The 24970-nt window shown below is 42.5% G+C and overlaps 1 protein-coding gene across 1 annotated transcript; it reads right to left on the bottom strand.

Annotated features, from left to right (window-relative positions):
- Positions 1 to 24970, bottom strand: kcnj5 (potassium inwardly rectifying channel subfamily J member 5). Its single transcript, XM_030108579.1, has 4 exons — positions 24757 to 24970; positions 15591 to 15670; positions 10659 to 11532; positions 1 to 431 (listed from the first exon to the last, which is right to left on the bottom strand). Exons 2-4 carry the CDS (start codon positions 15651 to 15653, stop codon positions 46 to 48), a joined length of 1323 nt encoding a protein of 440 aa, XP_029964439.1. The 5' UTR covers positions 15654 to 15670; positions 24757 to 24970; the 3' UTR covers positions 1 to 45.

The raw sequence follows: 24970 nt of genomic DNA, 5'->3' as shown, positions 1-24970 counted from the left end.
AACGGTCGTTTTCTCTAAGTTCTGTCTTTCAGCCGACGTGGCCGATCAGTCAGGCAGCCCATCGGCGAGGGGCAGATCCTCGAGGGCGGCGGCCGAGCCGTTGGTCTCTCCTCTGTCGCCCCCCAAACCCCTCTCCAGCGCCTCGTCTTCCTGGCCCAGCGGATCCTGCTTGGACAGGCGGCTCAGAGTGTCAAAAGTATGCATTTTGGGCTCGGGGCTGAGGAGCGACAGCGTGGGCAACAGCGCCCCGTCCCGGTGCTTCACCGCCAACTCCTTGGCGCTGCAGGTGGGGGTGTTGGTCTCGTAGACGTCGTGGAAGTTGTTGTAGTCAACCTCGTAGAAGCCCTTCTCCAAGGAGAGGACCGGCGTGAAGCGGTAGCCCCAAAGCACCTCTGTGTCCAGGTAGGAGCTCCGAGCCTGACATGTCATCCCTGTTGTTGCGGCAAGTCCATGAACACACACCCACACACACACACACACACACACACCCACACACACACACACACACACGGAAAGAGGTGAGGGGAAAAAAACAAGGACAGCGTCGGTTAATTATTCATCCTTACACATAAGAATCAGGTCTTTTTGCTGTTTACTCCAACCCCCAACATCATAACTGTTTGGAAGATAAACTGCTCACATTTCCACTGAAAATGTCAGCAACTATCTCCTCTGACGAGCAATCTGAAGTGAAATATCCCTGTTGCCCTGCCATAGCCCTACTGATGTTGCCTCGGATGCAGAAAGATGGAAAAAAAAACCCAACACGAAATGCGTAAATGCACAAAATATGATTTCATATTTACTCAGCAGCTTGACTGATTTTGAATCTTTCATGTCAAACACTGGACTCGCGTCGGCACTGCAACAGAATTAAAGGATTAATAGGATTAGTGGAGTCTCAGCTCATTAGGTGGATAACTAAGCATTTGGAGGCCGAGCATCAGTGATATGATCGCTGACTGTACGACCAAAACACAAATCAGACTGCAAAAAATGTCTTTATTTAAAACGAGAACTTGTCTTACTGAGATTACCTGTATGATTGAAGTACAAAAAAAAAAAAAAAAAGAATGAAAATAAAGATAACTTCAATTTTTAACTGTTTATCAGTTTCATATAGCAAATATTCGGGTCACAAAATTATTTGCCGAATATCATCATAGCGACCGAATATTCGGATATTTGGATATTCGGGACCGGCCCTGTTGGTAAGTCCACATTTTGTTATGTTCTTCTTTGTTAGATCACATGAAAGTGAATCTGTTAAATAATCCTGACTGCTTTTGAATTCTGACTGCTATAAAACACATTTTAAAGATGTTAATTAATCGAATATTTGGCATTTTGATAAATGGAATACATCTGTTTATTATATTATCATGACGTGAAATTAATTCTCATTGCTGCGGTGCAATGACTGCTAATCTAAATGAGTTGCACTCAAATTAGTGTGAAATGTAATTCTGACAATACTTGGTGATATTTCATGCAGATTTTGTTTGTACGCGCCAGAGCTTCTTTGTTTTGTTCGTGTTGCTTTTATTCTCCTGCTGTCGAGGATGCTGAAAAGAGACCTTGGAGTCAATCTGAAGTGATGAAGAGCCACAGTATGTGGAGACTGAAAGCATCAAAGTCACGGACAACCTCCAGGCACAAAAAAGCTTGTCTATTTTTTCAACAAACAATCAATCTTTTCTTTCAACTCCTATTAAATCACTGTATTTCAAGTCTCGCTCTTTATTCTTACTTATATTCGCTGTTTAGCATAGAGTAAGCTGCATAATACATGTGTTCACAATTCTTGTTGCTTCATGTCCTCTAAGCATTGTATGGAGTTAAGGGAAAAAAATATATGAAATAACCTCAAAGTGAATCATTTTATGCAATTAAGTTACAAATATAGGAAGGAACAAATATATTTATTGTGTTGAAATCCAGAAACTTGGGTTCTTCTGATGACTGATGAGTTGTTTCTTTCAGTGTTGTTAATGATTTTTTTGTGATCAACTTTTTATTGCTCAACTGCACACAAACTTGCCTCGTAAACCAGCCCCGCCCACTCCTCATCCGCGTTTGGATTTTGGAGTTGGGAGTCTGGGTAGGAGCCAGGCGCCAACCTCCGCTCATAAAACATGAAGATAATGCGGAAGTGCAAAAAAGCTGTAATTCTAGAGAGATTCCAGCAGGGGGCGATGATGCTGGTTTCAAAGAGAGCCCAGTTCCCATAGGAACCCATTCAAAAATGCCGATTTTCAGAGTGCAAATAAACATATAAAGCGCCTGGTTTCAGGACGTATTTTGGTCTCTATCACTAGTTTCTATAACTGTGCTGTCTTCACCAGACTCTGATTTTCACAAAAATCATCTGTTGATTTTATATTACGAGCTAAAGTTCAGCATAAATCGCCCTATCACAGCGCCTCCTCTGTCCACGTGATGCGGTCACGTGACGGGCTGGACCAATCACATTTACATCCGGTTTCAAATATTCAATGTGGAGACGTCCTGCTGGACTCGCTAAAGTCTTCAGAACGGCGGTTGGGAACGCAATGGGTGACGTCACGAAAGGTCGATCCATTTATATACAATCTATGGTAGGAGCCCGTAGAAGGGGATTTCACTCGGTTGTGAAACGGCCGAGCCAATCAGCGTTGCCGCATTTTGTTTTCAAATTTTTTTTGGTGAATTCCGGAAGTGACGCTATCGCTATGCGTAGCGGAGATAAAAGTAAAGCAAGTTTTTCTTAAACTTTTTTTTTGTTGTCATTTTGGGTATGTTTTGTCTCACTAGGATTTGTGAAGGTGTTCATCATTTTCCTGGTGCGTTTGGTTGTAACTTGTAATTTTTTGATATTATGTGAAAGGGATTTGTGAAAACTTTTTACCAGTGAGAGGAGATGCCTTTTCTATTCCCCGATGTTGAACTGAAGCATTAAAAAACACTTGATACCTTTAAGGTGATTCTGCTTTCCTTTGTGTTTTTGTTTACTTTTATAATATACATACAATATTCTACTAAAAAGAGTCCTTGAACTGACGTCACAATACATAAAATGTCTCAGTCTTGAGAAAGGAGAATGCCCACTCATGTCTGCACATGTCGATTGTTATTAATTACACTCTCATGGTGACTAAGGAAGTGGTGTGAAATAGTCAATCAGCAGAGAGGCTCTCTGAGATTGCCATGTGGCTGATTGCTTGTTGTGAAACAAAAACAAATAATCTTTGCATCCCTGCATACTGTGTCGTATAGCTTCCTGTCCAGGTCCATGTTTGTCTTGTGCGTTTTTTACTCAGTTCTGTCTCTCGTTTCAGACTCCTTTGTTCGATTGCCGTTTCCTGCCCTGATTGTGTGATTGCCTCCACCTGTGGCTGCACTTAAAGTTGGGCTTCGGTTTGGCGTGCGGCTGCCAGTTTGTCTGTGTCCTTTGTTGTGTAGACTCTGTTTTTCTGGAATGTTGTGCCCATACTCCTGCTTCATTGAGTTCCTGTAGTTCCCTGTTCCCGTCTCCCACCTGTGACTTTTCTTCTAATCTTTAAAACGTTTTGAACGTTTAAGTATTGGTTACTGTTTCCCACTTTCCTAGTCTCTGATGTGACTGTGGCATCCTCACATCATTATGTGGCATTACTGTAATTAGCAATTCAACTATGACGCATGATTTAAATTTTTTTTTTTGGGAATCCTATTACTAATTAGGTTTTATCACTGGATTACAACAGACTAAAATATTTCACTTCTTAACAGCTGACTCATCCAGCTCGGTTACATATTTTGTAAACAGTTTTGGTCTGATGCGATGCAGCCTGCGCTGTTGAATAAATGTAGATCAGAAAGTGATCTGGGATCCAGGCCTCACTGAGAGGAAAGGCTTTTGCACATCTTCGTCAGCTTTCCCTCTGGAAACGAGTGGCCTAGATTCCACATTTAACTTGTGAAATGTTTGTTATTTCTGTCACGAGATCATCAAAGACAATATAGCGTCTTTCACTTCCTAATGAGAAGGATCTTTATAGTGTCTGTTCGGGTTGTTGGCGTATCGCTTGATGTGCCGGCTTTAAGTTCCTGGTTTAGCAGTCCAAACAAATTATGCCGCTTTGTGAACATCTATAGCACCTTGTCTTATTAACATTTCAAAGAAGCTGCACCCAGTTGTATTTTTCTGCTGAGGTTGAGTCGCAGTTGTCCCGATACCTCTCGATGTCCTGCAGAAAGGTTACTTTGTGAAGGCTTCCTGATTTCCGCAATAAGCAGAAACAAATATCTCCACAGTATGTTAATGTGCCCGTTTTATTCTGTTGCTAAGCTCTTGGCTTCAGAACAGTGATTAGGCTGTTTTCTCTTGCATCTTTGGTGAAACACGACGGTTTATGTTTTGTATACCTACAGCCTGCTGCAGGCTGCTGTGTGCGTAGGAGAGGCTTGTGCTGTGATGTGTTCGTGTGCTTCAAGATTCGGCAGATGTCGGGCGAGCAGCAGCGGTAGTCGGCCTGACAAATAAAGCTTACAGTATTCACATCACTCTCGTACTGACAAGTATGTGTGTGTATGGTTGACCTGTGTGCGGTTTGTCATTGCTGTTGCAGGATTTCCAGAGACGCAGCGACAGAGCAAGGAGCAGAGAACAGGGGAATCTTAAAGGAGATCATGTGAATCTGCTTGACTTTTTAAAAGCAGTAAGTAGCTCGGGAGATCTGCGGTGTGTAAACTGCTCACGGCTTGGAGTCACCTTAAACAATCACAGATTTCTCAAAAACACGTTACCTCGTGTAGGTTTGAAGCACACTAAAGAACCAGGGAAATCTTTGAGAGTGAGCACACGCTTTTCTCAGGGTGTTATCAGTTGTCAAACACAGGTGCATTTAAATAGGCCACTTTAATCACGCCTACCTTCCTCTCACACCTGTCCCTGTGAGGACTGTGAGGTTGGAACAACGCAGCGGAAAAGGCCGATCACCTGTGTTATTAGTTACACCTCACATGTTTGGTCCGTGAGAGAACATCACGGCACATGGTGCAGTATCTTCTATCGCCCCTCACTGCTGTTGTCGCTGGTGATTTTCGGGGAATTTCAGCATCATCAGCCTTCATGCCCTGACTGTAAACTCCCCTGAGGCAGAGTTTTCGTTGTCATTCCCCAAATGTGGCTGCGCTGAACTTGACACATCCTTGCAGGCGGGGAAGCCGTGACAAGGTTAGAGCCGAGCAGCTGAATGTTAACTGCACATTATGTACATTCATGTATTATTCTGTTACAGCTGAGCTGGCAGGTTAAACTACTGTTATTAATCACACCGGTGTGTATTTAATGATGAAAAATCCCTGCCCATAATAATAGGCCATTTTTGAATTATTTTTTTATAGACCTTTCCCACCTATACAGACCTAATGGACATTTGTTGTAGAAAAAAATACCTACTAAATGTCAAAATGAAATGGATTTATGACAGTAAGAACAAGCAATAACAGGACCGTGGAAAGGTCTCGTTCTTTTGTTCTCGTTTTATTTTACAACTTGTACCTCGCCCTTGTGTTTTGGCGTGACTTTTGGTTCCTCCCGCCCGCTCTGCATGCTTGCATGTCCTGCGCTGACTCAGCTTTAAACTCACACACAAACTCTGGGAACTCAGTTTCCCTCATTTAGGCATCTGAAACTTTCTGCCACGACTGGCTTTTTCTTAGCATCTTATTTTTGAAACTATAGAGGAAAGACGGGCTTCATGTTGTTGGAGTGTCTGTCACTGTCATCACACAAACATATCGCTGGTTTGTCTTTAGGCTTGGATGCATGTTTGCATATTCTTATTTGTGTGCATTTGTGTGTATGTTTTGTCTAGGTACTGCCGTTCCTGGTCCCCACTGTCCAAATGCAAGGTTAATTGGTGACTGTAAATTGATCCGTGAATGTAACACTGCTTGTATGTGCCCTGCTTCGGCCCTTTTGACCTTTAACCTGGATGCAGTTGTGTAGGAGAAAGATAACTTGAACTGATGGATGGAGTGAAGCAAGAGGACACAAAGTATTAAATCCCAATGCTGCTGTAAAACACAGAATTTGTGAACTTAAGCAGTTTTGAATTGTAAATTACTGAAATCCACCTGCCACAAAAAACAAATACATTACAGCTGCCGTCCTCCACAGTAGTGTCCAAATCGACACTACTGTACAGCCACGCTGCTGGAGAAACTGTATTTCAGCAATTTAGCTGTATTCTGTTTTTTAAATTGTATTTTATGGTTTTTGTCCTCTGATGGTTTCCCTTTAATATTCTGTGGCAGACTGTTTGCAGTATCCGTGTTTTGGTAACAAATCCTCTGTTTGGACCAGATACAGTTCAGTCTTATTCACTTTTGTTATAAAGAAAGCCGCTGCCTCAAACCATTTCTGAAGCCTACTGCTGCCTCAGACCTGTCCTTTCTGTTTTCCTGGAACATATGAAAAAAAAGACAACTGCAGGCTTTGTTGTTTACACAGTAACAAAACTGATGCAAGAGACTCTCTTGGTTCTGGGGAAGTGGCGTAGAAGACATTTTGGGTTTTTTAACTCATGAATATTTTACTCTAGAGGAAATTAGAAGTTTAAACCTCAGTCAGGGAGAGCCATGCACAGTTGGGTTGACACACATTGCTGCAAAACTGCAGCTTAATCACAAACAAAACTATATTTTTCTAGTATTGTAAGAATGTGTCAGATAACACATTAAAGTATTTTACTACAGTGGATAAACATTTAATGTGAAAAAACATTAAATGTTAGTGTAAGGGTGTGTAAGTAATGTGTGAACACCCTTTTCCTAACCTGGCAAAAGCCATATTCACATGTGCAATTGCTTCACATGTCAATCTGGGATTTCACTCGGCAAATCCGTTCGGGGAGGGAAGGACTTGCTGTAGAACTCTTTGCATTCATTGGATGGAAGGACACAATGCGCCCGCCTAACCATGTTTAGTTTTAGCCAATCACTGCAAAGAAAAAACCTCTTGCTGATCGTTTTTCAAAGACACAATAGAGGATTTATCCAAAACAGATTTAATCGCTGTCGTTACATCCATTGTTTTTGCTAGCCATGCTAATATTATTAGCAGTCACTTCCTGCTTCCGTCAAAGCTTGATGTCCCGCCCTAAACGACGCGTGTTTGGTCTGACCGAAAAAAATCCGAGTGTGATTGGTCCGGCCGAAAAAAGTCTGATCCCGAACACATGCGGCTAGAGCGGTACAAGATGGATTCTCGTGGTGTGTGAGAACAAATACTGCGAGAATTCAGCTTGCCGGCAAGGTTACCGTTTTCCAGTGTAAATTGAATAATGTCATGACAGATACTGAAACGTCTGAGTTAATCCCTTCTTTCGTAGATGAAAACAGTTGCTAAGCCGTCATCTCTCCCTCCACTGCTCGCTGTGTATGCTATAAGGTTTACCGTTAGCTCTTGTTTCAGCGTCGTTTTCCTAGTTAAGGGAGGAGCGCCTCATTAATTCTGATTTCACTGCTCCCAACAGCGTCATGAAAGATGTCTGTGAGTGTTCACCTGTATCTGCAGGAGCTGTGATGCATTTGCAGCCCTAAATAAACATTAGATTCCCGTTATGAGAGGCGTCTGCGACTGTCTGCATGTTGGTGCTTTATCTCCGCTGTATTGCTGCTCCTCCTCGCTGCTTCATAAATCAGTTTCTTTCTTTAACGGGTGTTGCGCATAATGCCGAGAACTGCGTTCCTATCGCAGGAGCCTTTGCGGTTAAAAATATGAGAATTGAATACAAACTGGTGAACTCAAACGTGCAGTTTTCAAATGTAACATGCTAGAATTCCGCTATTTCACAAAGTTACTTGTAACTGCATCCAAGTGCTGATGGGCTGTGGCCCAGTTGGTCCTCCTTCAGTTGGAATGGTGCTGGTTTGATTCCCAATATTACCCTGTCCATGTATTGAAATGTCTCTAACTGAATGAAAACACTGCCTTGCAGGTGGCTGGTTTATAAAATTTCTGTCTGGGATTAATAAGAAATTTCAGTAACTTGCTGAAAATTAACTCAGTGTTTTTATAAAAAACAAAAAACCTTTTTTAATGATGTCAGTAGCGGGTTAAAAGATTTACTACCAATGAAAGATAAACCAGATAAAAGACTTGTCATTTTCTGAATTTGTGATTTTTTATTTTTTTTTATTTAAGTCGGATACATATAAGATTTCTTTGTGATCCTATACGAAAGGTCAGAGCTTTGAAATGTAACTGAAATAAAGTTTCAAAAAAGCTTGCAGTTTTTCAAAAGAGCACAAATTTATTTGAATTATCTTCCCAAGTATAAATAATGCACATTTTTTTCTCAAGAGCAACCATGCTGTAAGATTTATTTAGATGTTATAATGAAAATATAAACAAATTATATCTAATGAATGGTTAATATTCTCTACTTTATATTTCATAGATGATAAATGTTATTTCAGCCTTTATTCGCTCAAGTTGTAATAGTGATATATTTTCATACCTGGATTCATTAACCGTAATAGTATCACTGATCGTGTTTCGTATTGCTTCAGTTTCACTTCATGTGTCTTCATTAGTGCAGTTACTCTGCATTGTGAAGTAGGCGGGCAGAGCAGTCTTTGATACATCCTCCTCTTCCTTTACTTGCTATCACTAATACTGTAGGAGTGGCTGCTGTTGGTGATTTCCAGAGCCTGACTCACAATCATGCTGCAAACCGCAGCCCGGCTGTCAATGCAGCAAACGAGTGATGGCGAGGGAGGCAGTGGAGCCACTTCAGCACCCACTGATCTGTCACACACACACAATGCACGGCAGCGCACAACCTCATGAGATTATAGATAATTTATTAAATGTTGACAGTTGTATTGCTGCTCTCTTTAGTCTTTCACAGTTAATATCAGATCAGGTATTGCTTGATAGCTAATTGTTGATAGTCAATAAATCAGATTAGTATTAGTTGATTTCTTTTTTTTTTTTGTGGGAGGAGTAACCAAAACTTTTTTTTTAACCAAATTACTGCAGATCTGCTTTAAAACTAACTATATAGGAGTTAATCAGTTCAGGTGAAACAGCTATGTATTTGTTGAACTGGAAAGGAAAAATTGAACTCTAATAATAATATGTGGTTTTGGAAACTTTCTCAGAATGTGGATACATTTCTTTTCATGCCATACCAAATTTGTTATTTTTGTCGGATCGAGATATCATAAATCAGAGGACAAAAGAGGCGACGTGTGTGTCTGTGCGTTGTTGTTATTGTTGATATTTCTCCTTTGGTTGAAGACAAAAAGGGGAGGAAGTGGGGGAAGTGCCGGCGGATCTGTGGATTAGTTTGTTGCCTGGCGGTCAAGGGCAGTGACGGCACAACCCTGCGTGATGCCATGCTCTCTGCCGGTGAAGCGAAAGGTGATTTAATGCCTTAGTCAAGTATCCAGCAGCGTGAGCAGGAAGCAAGATGGCTATTGGTGCTTTGGAGAAAAAAACGAAGCACAAATAAATGAAGTAGAGCAGGATTGGTGAGATAAATGCAAAGCCATGTCTGCTCACGACATTCCTGCTGTGTGCACCCATGGGCATATGTGTGTATGTGCGTGTACTTGTGTGTGTGTGTGTGTGTGTCTTTTTTTTTTAATCAAGACAACTGTGTGCCCATGAGACTAGATGGTTCAATCAAGCAGTGTCTTTTATGTACTTATGTGATGATATCCAATAAAGTAAATTACAGGTATGCATAATACATTGTATTTGAAATGAAAACTTCACATTAGTTGTTTGAATAAAGGCAATTTGACAGCGTGACAAAGAGATGTAAACAAAACCCGATCCAGCCAATACCACACACACACACACACACACACACACACACACACACACACACACACACACACACAAAATTGATTAGAGCAGTAATGTGTGTGTGCCTGTGTGTGTCTGTGTGGGTGTGTGCAGATTATAATTTCAAATTGAAGGTTGAACTGTTTCCCCCTGCAGCCTTGTCTCCACTCTGGGGCCCTGTGGAACTTTACAGAAACACCTCGCCATGCTGTCAGCCTCGTAAACGTAACCAGCCTGAAGCGCTTTCCGCGCTGCTTCAGCCTTTACCCCAAACACAGACCGCCGGTGTGGGCAGCTGCACTTCAGCCATTTGGAAATAAACAGTATCAAAGACATAACCTTGGAACAACGGCCAACAGTGGAAATGTGGGCTTCAGTGAGTACAGAGAAACTTAGCTTTCGGTAGGCCGACTCTGTTGAAATAAGAAATATTGGCAAGTGTTCACATGAGAATAGAACAATAGTTGTAAGTTTGACCAAAGAGTGAATCTATAGCTTCCTTGAAAGGATATATATATATATATATATATATATATATATATATATATATATATATATATATATATATATATAAAGGCTTCATTTGTCTCACTTAAAGCCAATTAGTCTCTTTTTCTTTTCATCCATTGCAGCCTTCTCAACAGGCAGCACTTTCAGGTACTCACACCTTTTAACAGTGCGTCTTTCCGTGCAATCCTCTTGTGAGTTTCCATCCATTTATCTCTGCCCTTCCCTCCCACTGCACTTACTTCATGCATCAAACATTTCCTTTCTCTCTCCCTCCATCCTCCAGCACACACTCACCCCTCCACCCCGCCCAGCCCCTTCATACCTGTAGCCTCCACCATGCCCTCAAGGATCACCACGATCTCAAACTCCTCCTTCTCCATCTGCGCCAGGGACATCTCCCAGAAGGGGCTTTTCTCGTTAATCTCATGCGAGATGATGAGCGGCGACACCAAGAAGAGTCGGTCGTCTCCCGTGTCAAAACCGATGTTGATGTCAGTCTGGTTGAGTGGGATGAACTCTCCCTCCTTGGTCTGCTGCGAGCGGATCAGCTTTGCTCTGATTGACGCCTCCACAATGTGAGAGTTCCTCAGGTCCCCCACCCGAAACATCAGGCACATCTTGTTGTCTCGCACCGATATAACAGCTTTGTGAGAGAACATGAGGGTCTCAGCGCGGTTCTTTGGCTGTGAGATCTTGACAAACATGCAACCCACCATCATGGCGTTGACTATGGAGCCCAAGATGGCCTGCACCAAAAGCAGGATGATACCCTCAGGACACTTCTCTGTGATTACACGATAGCCGTACCCGATGGTGGTCTCAGTTTCAATGGAGAAGAGGAAGGCTGACACAAAACTGTTGAGGTTTTCCACGCACGGGGTCCAACCCTCCTCGTCGCCGTGCACCAGATCGCCGCGGATGAGCGCGATCAGCCACCAGAGAAACCCAAAAAAAAGCCAGTTGACCACGTAGACCAGTGTAAAAATAAAAAGACTAAGCCTCCAGCGTAGGTCCACCAGCGTTGTGAACAAGTCACTGAGGTAACGGTAGGTCTCTTGCACGTTTCCGTGATGGACATTGCACTTGCCGTCCTTCTGCACGTATCGCTGACGCGGCTTCTTTGCTGGGTCGGAAATCAAATGGGTGCGCTCTGTCGAGATTTGAGCCTCCCTCAAGTGTTTGGGAAGCTTCTTCACCTATGTTGAAATGGAAAGATAAAGAGAGACAGTGTGGAGTGAGGGACAGCAGGGTGTGAGTGAGTGGACATTCAAAGGCAGAATGAAAGAAGAGAAGCCATCTGCAGGTCTCAGTATTAATATTTTTTATGTGATTTTCCTTGAGGTTTTAAAAAAACTGCACTGTGCTGCTGTTGAGGAGCTAAATCCAATTAGGGAATGATTATAAAGTCACTTCCCAGTGCCGCTCAACAATGACAGTGTAGAGGTGGAAGTGGGTGTACGTGTACGTACAGGGCAAATAAGAAATAAAGCATAAGGACACAGTGAGAACACAAGGACGACTGGGTCTGTCTGTGCTGGCCCGGGTCCAGCGAGTCATTCTGGCTCCACAGCTGTGCCATGCCTTTCCCCCTGTCCTGTGCTTCCCCTCCCCTTCCACACCACAGGGCACTGACAGGCCTGAATGGGACGAGATCCCTCATATCTAACTGATAGACCCACTTAGGAATGTTAAAAAGAGCGACATATATCTAGGGACAAGCCATCTTCAGACAGGGAGAGGAAACATATTCCAGGTAGAAAGGTTATTGTTTGTCCGTCTACTTGAATATGTGTGGAAGAAGTATTTAAAATAGAAGCCATGCAGCGTTTCATTTTCCCTCATTTACAAAAAGTTCCATCTTAGGAGCTGTTTTCAAAAATCTGCATTTTCAGTGGCTCCAGGCACCATAGGTCATGTAAGCGGACTCATAAAGCACTATGAAAGTTTTCCCTTTCTCACCTGACAATGTTGTTTGTCCAGGGGCCCTAGTTCAGGTACTTCGGTCCTCTTTTAGGATGTCTTCTGGTCACCTGAGGTGTGCAAGTCAAGCCCAACTATGACTCAACACTTGATCGATGGCCTCACTCGGTTGTTCCAACACTCGTTCATGATACCCCCAGATGAGATGGTGAAAGATGCCTGAGTCAGTTGTCAGAGGATGAAGGATATCTAAAGACTTCTGTCTCTTCTATGAATTGCAGAGGTGCATAGTAATGTGTTCATTTATTTTGCCACGTTTACATAAGTAGTTTCTGACAAACTGTACTTGTGAAAGTAGTTTTCATGCATCACGATTTTAACTTTGACTTTAGTTCAATTCTAAAGGGAAAAAAATACTTTGTTACACTGGGCTTTATGCTGCATATGAGTGCAATGTATTATATATGATACATTAGTAATTTCATTATGTTGCTCTGACTGGGAGACGTCTTGCAGATGCTCTGTCTCCTGACTCCATGTGACCAATCAGATGGAGCCAGATAGTCATCAGACTGCTCGCAAACTCTCCGAGGCAGCAGACTCTCCTCTGTGGATGCGTCGGAAAAGCACTTCCATATCAACATCACAACAGGATAACATTACTTCTGCAGCCACTCATCTTTGATTTATGTTGTCCACTGATTTACCATTCAGTGATGCCGATAAAATGTGTGTCATACTGACGTTTTGCATGTATTAAAGCAGGATTTTGTGAGTATTGTGTCTGACAGATGTGCAAAATAGCACATGCAATGAATTCAGTGATTACCTTCAGAAATATAGAATATTAGGTGTATGCTGTACGATGTGCAGTTGGCCACTACTCTTGTTTGTTGGCTTTAATGTTAAATTCTTTCTTTAAATTCACATTTATTTTCTGTTACATGTGCATATAATAATCATTCTCTCTCCCAACATGCCTAACCCCACAGTTATCACACTGTTGTGCTCGTTCGGGCTCAGTGCTACATCCCTTTTCTCCATGTTGAATGCAAGCAAACAAACTTTTAAACGACGCTTCTTTCAGCAGAATGTTTCTGTGGAAACAGGAGTTGATACAAGCAAAATCCACATTTAAATATTCTTGGCTGCATTCATGCTGTTCTTAGTTGATTCACTCTAAGAAAGCAAACAAGCTGAAAGCGTAATCTACTTGCTGGAGCTTGTAATTTACTATGCTTTATGTTGGTTCCTGTTAAATCCGGCCCAGAGTGCCTTGCTTGATGTAAATGCATGTCTTATGTAATATCACATTATTACAGTGTATTTGATCCCATTCAGTGTTATGAAAACTGAATGTTTTACAATCTAAATTTGTTCAGCGTCGTTTGCCTCTTCTTATGCAGACACACTTACTGGAAAGATAAGATACATCAGGTCTAAGTTGTAAAGCGTCATTCAAACAATCCAAGGACAATTCAACAACTCATTGAAACTTTCCAATTCCAGCAACTTGTCCTGTGCCCTATGCTTGTTTTGCTCACATTCCTAGAAAAGCGTCATTGTATTGTGTTTGTACTGTTTGCTGCCCTGCTCTGCTCACAAAAAGCATCACTCGCTCGGTTCCGTCAGGAAGAACCCAGTCTCGGTGCCAGCAGTGTCCTTGCAGTCGCTGCAGAGCCTGCAAAATAGAATCTGTTTGTCATATTGTGTGAAAGTATTTTCACTGAGATGTCAGCTGCCGTTTCACTGCTTTCCTGTGAATAGTTGCACTTCTTCAGGTCTGCTTGTAGGGCGTAGACTTTCCAGATATTGATTCAAAGTGATCCTCGCTAAAGGAACATTTTAACAAAGAGGAGGTGAAAGACAATTCTCATTGACTTTCTTTGCAATTAGCAACTTGATGACAGTGCATTTACTAAATGTCAATGGACTCCTTATTACAACTATCCTCGGGGATATTGGACCAAATATAGCTCATAAACTCTTTCAGTTCAACTTTTCAGACTTTTTCATGAACAGTAACCAGGTGTATAAATTGTATTTATTTGCTGTTAATTGCGACAGTACAACGTTCAAATGAAAGACTGACGAAACGGGTCTATCCATTTCCACACTTTGTGCCGGGCTAATTGAGTGATAGATGAAGCTGTCACAAGGAGTGCTGCCCAATCTTTGGCCTTTGTAGTCGATATAATCCCTGAGGGTGATGGGCCATAAACAAATTCATTAGCTGTCTCCGTGTGGCATTTGTAAGTGGTGGGGGATTTCTCTCATTGAGCCTTTCTGGTCAGGCTTGAGTGGGCCATGTAAGCTCCAATCAGCGGGGGAATTAGGATAGATAACAAGCGCAATCTTACCATTTGTTACTGGAAAAGAGCGTGATGTCTTTTCCTTTATCATTTCCACTGCTAACAAACCATAGTTGAATATTTTTTTTCTCAACTACAAAAGCAAATTTGGCTCCACTTTGTAGCGCTCAATTCGCTGTAAAGCATCTACCTCTATCCATAGAGACAGAGGACATGCCAGGTTTAGAGCCGGGGTCTAAAACTGCAGCTCCTTAAACCAGAGGCCTGCAACTTGATTTTTGAAGAAATAGACTGATGAGATCTGGTTAATTTTTAATATAGATTGTCCCCTCCCTCAATATACATATTTTAATAGTTTGGCATTTGCAGTTGACAGTTTAAATAAAATACTGTGTTTGCAGCCAAAAAAAGAAAATATGAACCTAAATGCTAAGTCTGACCAGAAGATGTGACTAATTAGTTTGCTCTTGGAAGGATTCAATCAGGTATTCAAAAGTCAGGGAAAAGATCTGCATCGAGTGTTTATGTATTTACGCATTATTACCAATAAATTAGTAATGACTAATGATACAATGTTTGGAATCAAAGAGATGTTTTGAGAATTAAAGCCCTGTTTACATATCAATGATTCAAGTGGAAATATATTGACTTTCACATTTTCGTTTCAGCACTGCTCTGCTTCGAAAACAATGTACCTTTACATGGAAACAGAGGCATTTTCAGAAAGCTCCACCTTGGGAGCTGTTTTCAAAAAGTTGCATTTTCAGTGGCTCCGAACACTGTTGTCATATATATGGACTACCAAAATGCAATGCAAAGTTTCTGTTTTCATTTGAAAATGTGAACATTGATGGTATGTCATGCGTGCTCTGTCTGCGACTGCTTCCATACAGGACAACTCATTTCTTTGTTTCGTTTTGTGAAGGCCAACACCACAATACCTTGGACTCGTATCATCTTTTATTAATTCTATGCCACATAAAAGCTTTGTTTGTTGAAATAGAAGAGCTGTGGTTGTGTACCTGTTCAGGCGTGACTCCTATCTCCATGTTGTGGTCCATCAGGACTCTGGAATCTCCTGCCATCCTCAGCTGAAGCTCACCTGCAAAATATACAAAAGTGCATCAGCCAATTAAATAACAAAAGTGCATCAGCCAATTAAATAGTTTCCAACTTTTAATGTACAGTATGCAGCAAAAACATCAACAACAAAAAACAAACAATGAGGCTGAAACTGTGACACACTCATCTGAATTCATATATAAAAAGCAAAACGTACATTTGATGGTTGTTTGAGTGCCTGCTATATAGCAGCCCTGTTCAGTGTTGAATGTTGTCTACCAAACCAGAGTTTAGACCCTGTGCTAAAAATGTAGAGGGGCTGTTTAACAGAATTTTTGCAGACATTTTCATCATTGGAACAATTCAGTTCATAAAAGTGACATTGTCGGCTGAAAGAACACATACTATATGCAGTATTTGTTTCGTAAGTCATTTAACCTTTCAACTGTCTTTGAAACACGTGTCTACTCCAGCAATAATGGGTTGATATATATTCACTGTTAAGGCTTATCAAAAAAGCAATACTCTCCCTCCTGAAAACACTGGACGGCATTATGTGAGCTTATTGTCATTCATTTCTTATCAAGAAGGAAGACAGACATTAATCAAGCTGCTGTTGTCTCCACTTGTCTTGAATCTTGGGATCGTGAGGTTTTTAGGTTGTAACGCTCCCACCCATCTGAGATCACAATTAAAAATCAAAACAGCTTTGAGGATCCTGTGTTTGGTGTTCAACATGGGCACATGTGGTGACAGATTATTGCTTCTCATTATTCTTCAGGGTTTTTGGACTTCTGCAGGAAATTAAATGTGAAAAGTTCATGGTCATACACAGACATTAATCATAAATCTTTAATGGTTTATGTTGCCAAAATTCAATCACCATGAGTAAAACGCTAAAGCTGTGTTAAACAAGCTAAGGTTAAAATCAAACTACTGGACAGGCTCGTTGGTCTGCACCAGTGGCTAATTTGCTAATCTGATTTAGCGTTCTGAACTCTTTCACCTCAATTTAGCAGGATCTGCAGTATTAACATGCATTAATCTTCCTACATGCCAGAAAAAGTGTATTGCAATAATATAAATATAGTGAGGTTGTGAAGAGTTAAACAAATCACAACTCATTTTAACCCCCAAAAGCTTATAGAATAATTGAAATGCATTATTTGTCAAAGTTCACACAATTTCTTGAAATATGTGAAATTTAGAGGATTTTTATTCATTTATTCGTTCATTCTTTCATATAACACCACTGGCTTGTCACTTTTTATTCTGGAACTGATTGGTATCTGCACGGTGTTGTATTTCCACCCATCAAAAAGGGGCACTGTTGCGTTCATCTGCAGCTTTCACACAAAGAATAATTGTGTTCACTCACAATCTGCAATATACACCAAAACAACCTGCCATGGTTACTTCAAGAATTACCTTTTTTCTCTCTCTTTTTTTTCTTTTTAAAGCTTTCAGGTTTACACCGTCCTCTCAGGCCATGATCCCTCCTGAAATGTCTGGACTACCTACATTTTGATACCCTTGTTTTTCAGAAGACCATTAATGCTGACTGAGGAGATCCCCAGAGGTTTCCTCTAACACCGCTGCAAATTTAACTTTTATTTTACCTTTTATGCAAGATATCTGTGCAACTAGCAGAAGATTTTTGTGCAGATGTCCAAGTCCATCAACGGGTGATTATAATAAAAAGCCCAGCATAGGTCTTTTATTGTTTTGTTTGTCTTATGAGTCTCAATAACAATGACATTGTTTATAAGCTGCGGCTCTTTCCTTCACGTTAATTAGCCAGTTTTAAAATGCAGAAACCACCACGGTATCGCACCTGCCTAACATCCATATGTTAACCTTTTATAATATGAGCGTACACATTAAGCTGGGAGCAGCGTTACGCTTTAAGTACAGCCTGACAGAGCAATTATCCTGACAGTACACTGCAAGTCTCGTTAATGAACACAACGCATTGCCAAGATGGAAAGTGTTGGCAACCAGGGTGCGGAAATATTTACTGACACGATATTTTCCAAGCGTTTCCAACAATAGCCCCTCTTGCCATTCAGTAATTTTCCTGAATATCCTCATATCAATACTGATTAGCATATCAATATTTCCTTTGTTATGTATTTTTGGGTTGACACAGAATGCAGGCTCTTGTTTCATAACCCGAATCACACGCAGGACTAAGGTATGAGTTTGGAAAATGTGTTTTGGCAAAACAAAACATCTTGGCCCGACTAAAGGACTCGCTGACATTACATGTGGTGACCCAGTGTTCGCTACTGGCTAATTTAACTGCATGGCTCAGCTGCACAGTTTTTAATGATGTCATTTTCCCAAAGAGCAGGCTGCCTCATTGCCAGGCTCGCCAGTTGTTTCTTCTACATGTGCCCACATGCACACACACACATACACAGACACACAATTCCCTCTCATGCAAGAAGCACACTGCACTCAATATTCCACATTGGCCACGCCATCGTCTCAATCAAGGCCTCAAATCAGACCAAGAAAAGAATAAATACCCTCTGAGAGGCTTTCAGTTTACCTCCGCTCTGATGTAAAGTGACTTTACGTATCATCTTTGTAGTTGTTTTTAGCTCAATCGGTGAAATGAGGCGATGGGCTGACAATACACTACAGCAGTGTGATGTGATTTTAAAGAATGTTTTTTTTTCCTCCTCCTGAATTGTGTCCTGAAACAGGTATTTTTAAACATCTGTCACGCGAGGGCCAAAGCGACAGGAGAAGTAGAAAGGGGAGACTTTCAGTGCCTGCTGAATGATGTGAGATTTAATAATGGCTATTGCTGCGGTTATAAAGGAGCGCTCGCTGTGGATGTGTGTGTGTGTAGGGGACTCAGATAAAGCCCTAATTTTAGCAGCAATGTTATAACACTTTCAGAGCTCCACAAGAGGCAATTAACTTATAGAGCCCATGGGTGTTGTTTGAAAATCAACTGCTTTTAATTTACTGCAAGAACAAGGGGCTGTACAGAGCTTTGTAACTAACCAAGCAAAGGAAACAAGGGTAAATTACTTTTGGTTCCTGACCTTAACAACATCTGACATTTCTTTGTCATCTGTCTTTGATGCTAGTCTATTTGATCTGTGACAAGCGAGGAGAGGGAATGCAAAGGAGAGCGCGGAGGAGTGGGAGGACCGCGTCACACACCAGATCCACACAGGAATCCGCTGTTGACATTGATGGTCCAAAGCAAAGGGCAGAGTGACGTGACGGGCATCTGAGCAGGAAAAAAGACAGACAGATGGAGGAGCAGAGGCACGGGACACACACAAAGCTCTCGAAAAACAACACAAAAAAAAAAAAAAAACCTTGCTGAATACATTACAGAGGTTGCGAGGTCTCGCTTTCTCACTCATTTTAGGTTCTCTCATGAATTAAATATGCCTCGCTGGAGATTTGTGAACTGCAGACCTGCGTGTATTTTCAGCTTGGCTGTAATTGCGGCGTCTGTTCGCAGTCGCAGGTTCAACGAGCCCAATCGAGAGGTGTTCGAACATGGATACCAGCTGGGGTGTTTTATCTCCACGCTTTAAGAGGGTAACAAGCGTTTATCTTGTTACCAGGAGAGTGACAGGATCCTTTGGCTGAATTGTGTTTGTGTCCTGATAACAAGTGCACTCATCTGTTGTGCTTCAAGCCAAGAAGTACTAGTAAAGCGGGAAACTTTCTTCCTACGGGAACTCGACTGTACATATATTTTCTTATTTGCTGACACAGCGCGCTGTGGAAAATGTGTCGTTTCCTTCCTCCTAACCTGTGGCAGAGCTATAATTCTCCCCCTGAGCTTACCTTGTAGTGAATAGCTCTGTCCTTGTGATTTTCTGACTTTGAACTACGTGTGTGTATATGCGAGTGTGTGTGTGCATATATGTTTCCAGTCTCCTGTTTGGTCAGTGACAAACTTCAAATGTTTTCGGAAACACGTCCATTTTTCTGCAAACTAAACTTTTGCTTGACAAGAGTGCTTTTTTTTTTTCTCCCATTTTAGGCCATGATCCGGCTCGTGGTTATGACAGGGTTACAAATGACAGCAACATCCTGCAAACTCAGCAGCAACCTCCAGTTTACGATATAAATATGACTATCGGCGGGCACTCATCCATAGATTTTGGGGTCACGGCTTGCTGTTTTCTGTTGGTTCATCAAATACCCTGCTGACGGCGGGGGGGATAAAGAAAGACAGAGAGAGGAGGAGGACAGAGGGAAATGTTGCAGCAGTTTTTAGAGGTACCGCAACCACAACCGCAACTCTATTTACAGAATCACTACATGCGATAGATATCTCCGCTGGCAGAGGCATTCCAGCTTATCTGCTGTCTCCGTGGCCATGGGAGCATTTCCAACTTTCTATTTCCTTGATTTCCCGTCCTCTCTCACTCCTCCCCTTGAGTCATGGTAACGGGACCTGTCATGATTATGTCCCAGGCTAAGATTGGCCCATAAAATAACATGGCCTCATCCCTATCTCCACTCACTTATGACACTTTGAGGTCGGTCGGGTCAAATGACTAAAAACGTCCTCAGCTAGTTTGGCTCCAGGCCCAGCAGCTAAACGCACACACACACACACACACACACAGACACACACACACACACACACACACACACACACACACATACACGCACACACACTCTGATTCACACATACACACAAACAAACTCACCATCCCTCTACCGTTTGGCCATTATGCCCGATAGTGAGCTGAGTGTATCCAGTTGTGTCCTTCTCATGTATGACCTTCTCTCGGAGTGACACTGCTGCACCGAGACGTTCGAGTCACACTGGAGAAGCAATTTCCCTAATGATGTGTCCATCTCTGCCTCTCTCTCTCACACACATGCACACACAACAACACATACACATAGAGTAGTGCATCCTTCTCGCTGTCCCTCATTCAGTGTCTTCCTCGCAGTTGTTTTTGCTCGCATCCTGAAGAAGCAGTGCAGTTGCTCTCACAAAGATTGCTCTTGCACATTTCAGGAACCTGATCTTCCACTGAGACAAGTGAGTCTAAGAAAACAGTGATAGCAAAGAGATTTCACGTTGCTGCTGAAGTGAGAGGGGAAGGGATTAAAACCCAACACCTACTGGAGCCAAAAAACACCCTCTCCAACCACGCCGGCCTGAAGCGTGAAAGATGTGATGGAGAGAGATGTCTGATATTAGGTGGGTGGATATGTGCCCTGACGCTCTGGATCTTCATAACTAATCTGTTTATTGTTTATAAGTCACATGCACTTGTGCAAATCCAAGGCATGGAAACTTAATCTCACTATACTGCATGCGGTTCATTAATCTTCTGCTGTGCCTCGCAGCAGAGGACGTGGACGCAAAGGGGGAAGATGGGAGGATGGGGAGGAGCTGCAGGACCAGGCAGCGCACAGCGAAAATGCTTTGAGGAGCCAAAGGTCAAATAATCATGATTGGAATTCCCGACATGCTCCGCTGTGTCCCCGTGCTTGTCCCTTTGAGGATCCTCCTTCTCTGTAGTCAGCACAACCAAGTCAGAATTAAAAATGAGATTATGATGTTGACAGTTGCATGTTAAAAAATTCCCAGACCTAAAGTGGTTGGCATAGCAGCTGAGTAATGCACCCTCCGCTTAGTGCGTTTTTTCTTTTTTTTTTTTTTTTTTTTTCCGAGGTGTCCTTCAGCGAGGAGCTTAAAGCACAGCGGCGAGCACCAGATGACACGGTGTGAATGAGTCTTAGCTGTGTACATGCGAAGTGAGCTTGAGCTGAAGACAAATGGTCAAAAATTGAGGCGAAAATGTACAAAAAAAAAAAAAAATGCGTTACCACTGTATTGCTGTTCAGTTTTTTTCTTATGAACTGCAAATGAAAAACTGCAAGAAAAACATCACCTCAGATGCAGAAGAGGTGAGGTATTGGTCCACTATAATCCTAATGATAATATATTATTCTTCCATATGCATGTTCACATGCTGCCTTGCATCTAACATTAAGATAAACAGATACATATGTTCCTGTCCATTATAAATCACTACGTGCTGAATGTAGTAACAATCTCATCACGTTTGATCAAGTCAGCAACACAAACACAATGGAAAGTGTGCCAGTACATTCACAGTGTGAACGGAGAAATCCCCGCAACACAATAAATCCTGCATAATTCAGTTTCACTGGCCTGACCAGAATCCAAATGCTCGAGACATGCAACGTCAACATATATCCGACACCGTCTGTAGAAGTTTAATGAATACTATACAGGATCCATGTCATTAAAAGACCTACTGGTAAAGGCTGCTTGAGCCACTGGGGCTCAACCAATAGAAACAGGACAAGGAGCCACCATAAAACTCCCATTTCATTCCACATAAGATTTTCTTGACAGATAAGAGCACAAGCCATTATGAACATTTCCAAGAGGCAGTTAACCCAGGCATCTCATATATATATATATATATATACACTGATACATGTGTGTGTATAGGTGTTTCATCCCTCTCAACCACCTGAGCAGCAGATCACTGGTACTAAACTCACTGACAGATGCTGGGAACAAGGTGACCTGCGACAAACAGCCATTTTTTCTTACGTATGGTATCATTTTACAGATACACAACAGACCTGGAAAACCACATTTTCTGCCCTTATCTCCTATCTATGGGCAGAAACCCCGAGCGTATGTGGATACATATATATAATTTAATGTCCATTTGTGCAGATCTTGCAGCGCTGAGCAAACAGACAAACAGAAAACAACAGAACGTGAGAGGACTGGAGGCTGAAACAGCAGCTCTGAATACTGTATTCGCTCGTGTGACAGAACTGCTGGGGGAATACGGTACGCACACTGTGAAGTTGCGTCTGTATGAATGAGTGGGCCGCACCATAAATCTGGCACGCAAGCGTCCTAGGTGACACTTTAAAGACACAGAAGACGCACACCAATTTGCATTGGCTGAAGATTTACGAGGATGAAAACGGAGCAATCTTCCATAGAGGAAGACCAGATTGTGAGACAAATGTTATGTGTGTATTTCATACAAATACCACGGTACTGCACTGTGCTCATGAGCAACTCACAAGTGTGGAGCTTTAAGTTTTTAACTCTGCACACGTTTAATTTTCAAGTGATCGCAGTGGAACAGTGTGTGCGTTTAATACAGAAGAGAAATCCTTCAGCAGTGCCGCATTAATAGGCGGCTGCATTAAGGTCTGTCAAGAAAAACATATATTTAAATATATATATTTTTTGCCATACTATGATATGCACACACATTTTCCAGGGTACTAAATACAAAGAGAGAGAGCGAGAGCGAGAGGGAAAACTTCACGCCTGGCTAAGCTCTTGACACAAATGCGCTGCTGCAGTATTAGAGAATGTGGATCTGCTTGAAGAACAGAGCTTCCCCTCGATTCCCTCGAGACACGCAGTGTTGACTAAATAAACAGATCCAATTAATTATTCACAGTGTCTCCTCTTTGGAGAACCTCCTCGGATCCCGCTGAGCATCACGCTGGCCCCTCTGCCCTCTTTTGTCCACTTGTTAGAGAGATCAGGGCATGGACGATCGCGGAGCAGGGATGAGAGGTGTGAGGTGCTCGGCCGTGACTTACCGCTACATTGATAGCGCCGTTGATAAGGTGAAAGGGCCGGCTATCAGAAGACATTGTGTCTTTGTAGTTTCCTATACACTTTTCTAAAACAGCTAATCATGGATCAGCCAACTGTGAGAGCGAAGGTAGTGAGAAAAGTAGCTTGAACTGTGGGGAGTGGGCGGGTTTTCTCGCAAAGCTAGCATTAAGAAATCACTCTGACAGACAGGGCTTTCCTTTTTCTTTCGCTCCAGCGGTCCTGAGTTTGAGACATAAAGCTGTGGTTAATGATGAGTGCACGTGTGTGGCTTGCACAGTGGTTGTCTTTACCAACTTGCGTCCAAGAGCACAAATTAAAAAATGATGTGAAGGGAACGGGTCCGATGCCGGTTTTGACGTCCCCCGATGACACAGTACCCGGGTTGGATGTGAGCTGTGGGGAGGCTGCGCTCGATTAATGTACCGGCTAAGCCCACTGTATTGTCATCAAAGTTTTACAGCGACAACTCCTCGGAGGTGTATCTGCGGGGTGTACTAAACCGGAGCTACAGTAGGAGGGGAACCGGTGCTGTACATGAGACATTAAAGCCAGCGACAGCTAATCCTCTGGCCAGTGAGACTGTTTCAAGAGAATCAATATGAATGATTTTCCTCTCAAAGCCTTTGTTGGAGTCTACAATATTCATGAAAACACTGCCAACAGCTGTCACGATCCCATGTCTGTGGCTTCTCCTCCAGCAGCTATTGAATGTATAAAAACATGTAAGAGGGAAAGCATGCTGCACCGACTGTGTGTTTGTGTGTGTGTAGTAGGAGTACTCTCTCCTCCACACACACATGCGCTTACAGTAACACACACAGTGAGGTACGCTCACTTTAGGTGTGTTCCCAGCGCTGCGCTTGTAAAACTCCTGCATTGCACTGACACAACTACAGCAAGGCGCCCGAGTCGGCACAAACAGCAGGAGTGTTGACAGGCTTTTCTCCGCTTGCGTCAGAGAAATTCATTGGCTTTTTGATTACCCTGCCCCCGCCATGAGGGCAACGAGATGCATGGTGATGATCTATGTATCTCTGCAGTGACATAAGATGAAGGAGGCGAGATGTGCCGATAGAGGCTGGAGCAGATAGACGGGGGGTAATCGAGCCTCTCTGTACACTGACACTTCCCTTTTATTGCTCTCGTATCTCCTCTTCCTGGCTGTCACCAGTTTTGTGTTTGTACATATCTGGCTTTCATAGTTTTTTTTTTATCTCTTCTAAAGTGATGCACACTTCTGACTTGGCGAGCCACTCCAGATGGGATTTCAGACTCGGATGCATGATGCTATCACAGCATGCAGTGCCATCCACAGTCATGTTGCGAGGAGGCAGCTTTTGGATGTGGTGCCATGGTTGTATCATGCATCAATGGCTTTAAAAACCTCCCCTCTCCTCTTTTTCGCTTTCCTCTCACTGCCTCTTCCTCTGCTTTTCTTTCTTTCTTTTTTTTTTTTCCCTTCCCCTCCGTCAGCGGTGCGTGAGGCTTACCTTCAGGTCTCTGCAGGAGTAGCTGCCAGGCTCCCTTCGAGGCATTTCATAGCTGCTCCTCTCCCCAGGACTGCGCACTCCTTCCCTGGCTTTGTTCAATCAGCAACAGCCCTCCTGCTTCCCCTCCTGCCACCCAGCTCCTGCTCCTCGCCGCTCTCTATCTACTCCTGTGTGAGAGGGGGGTCTGTCTGTGCATGTGTGAGGAAAAAGAGAG

The sequence above is a fragment of the Salarias fasciatus genome, chromosome 14 (genome assembly GCF_902148845.1).
Source record: "Salarias fasciatus chromosome 14, fSalaFa1.1, whole genome shotgun sequence".
NCBI classification, from domain to species: Eukaryota; Metazoa; Chordata; class Actinopteri; order Blenniiformes; family Blenniidae; genus Salarias; species Salarias fasciatus.
The sequence above is the reverse complement of the archived record's forward strand: the minus strand, read 5'-3'. Positions and strand labels throughout refer to the sequence as shown.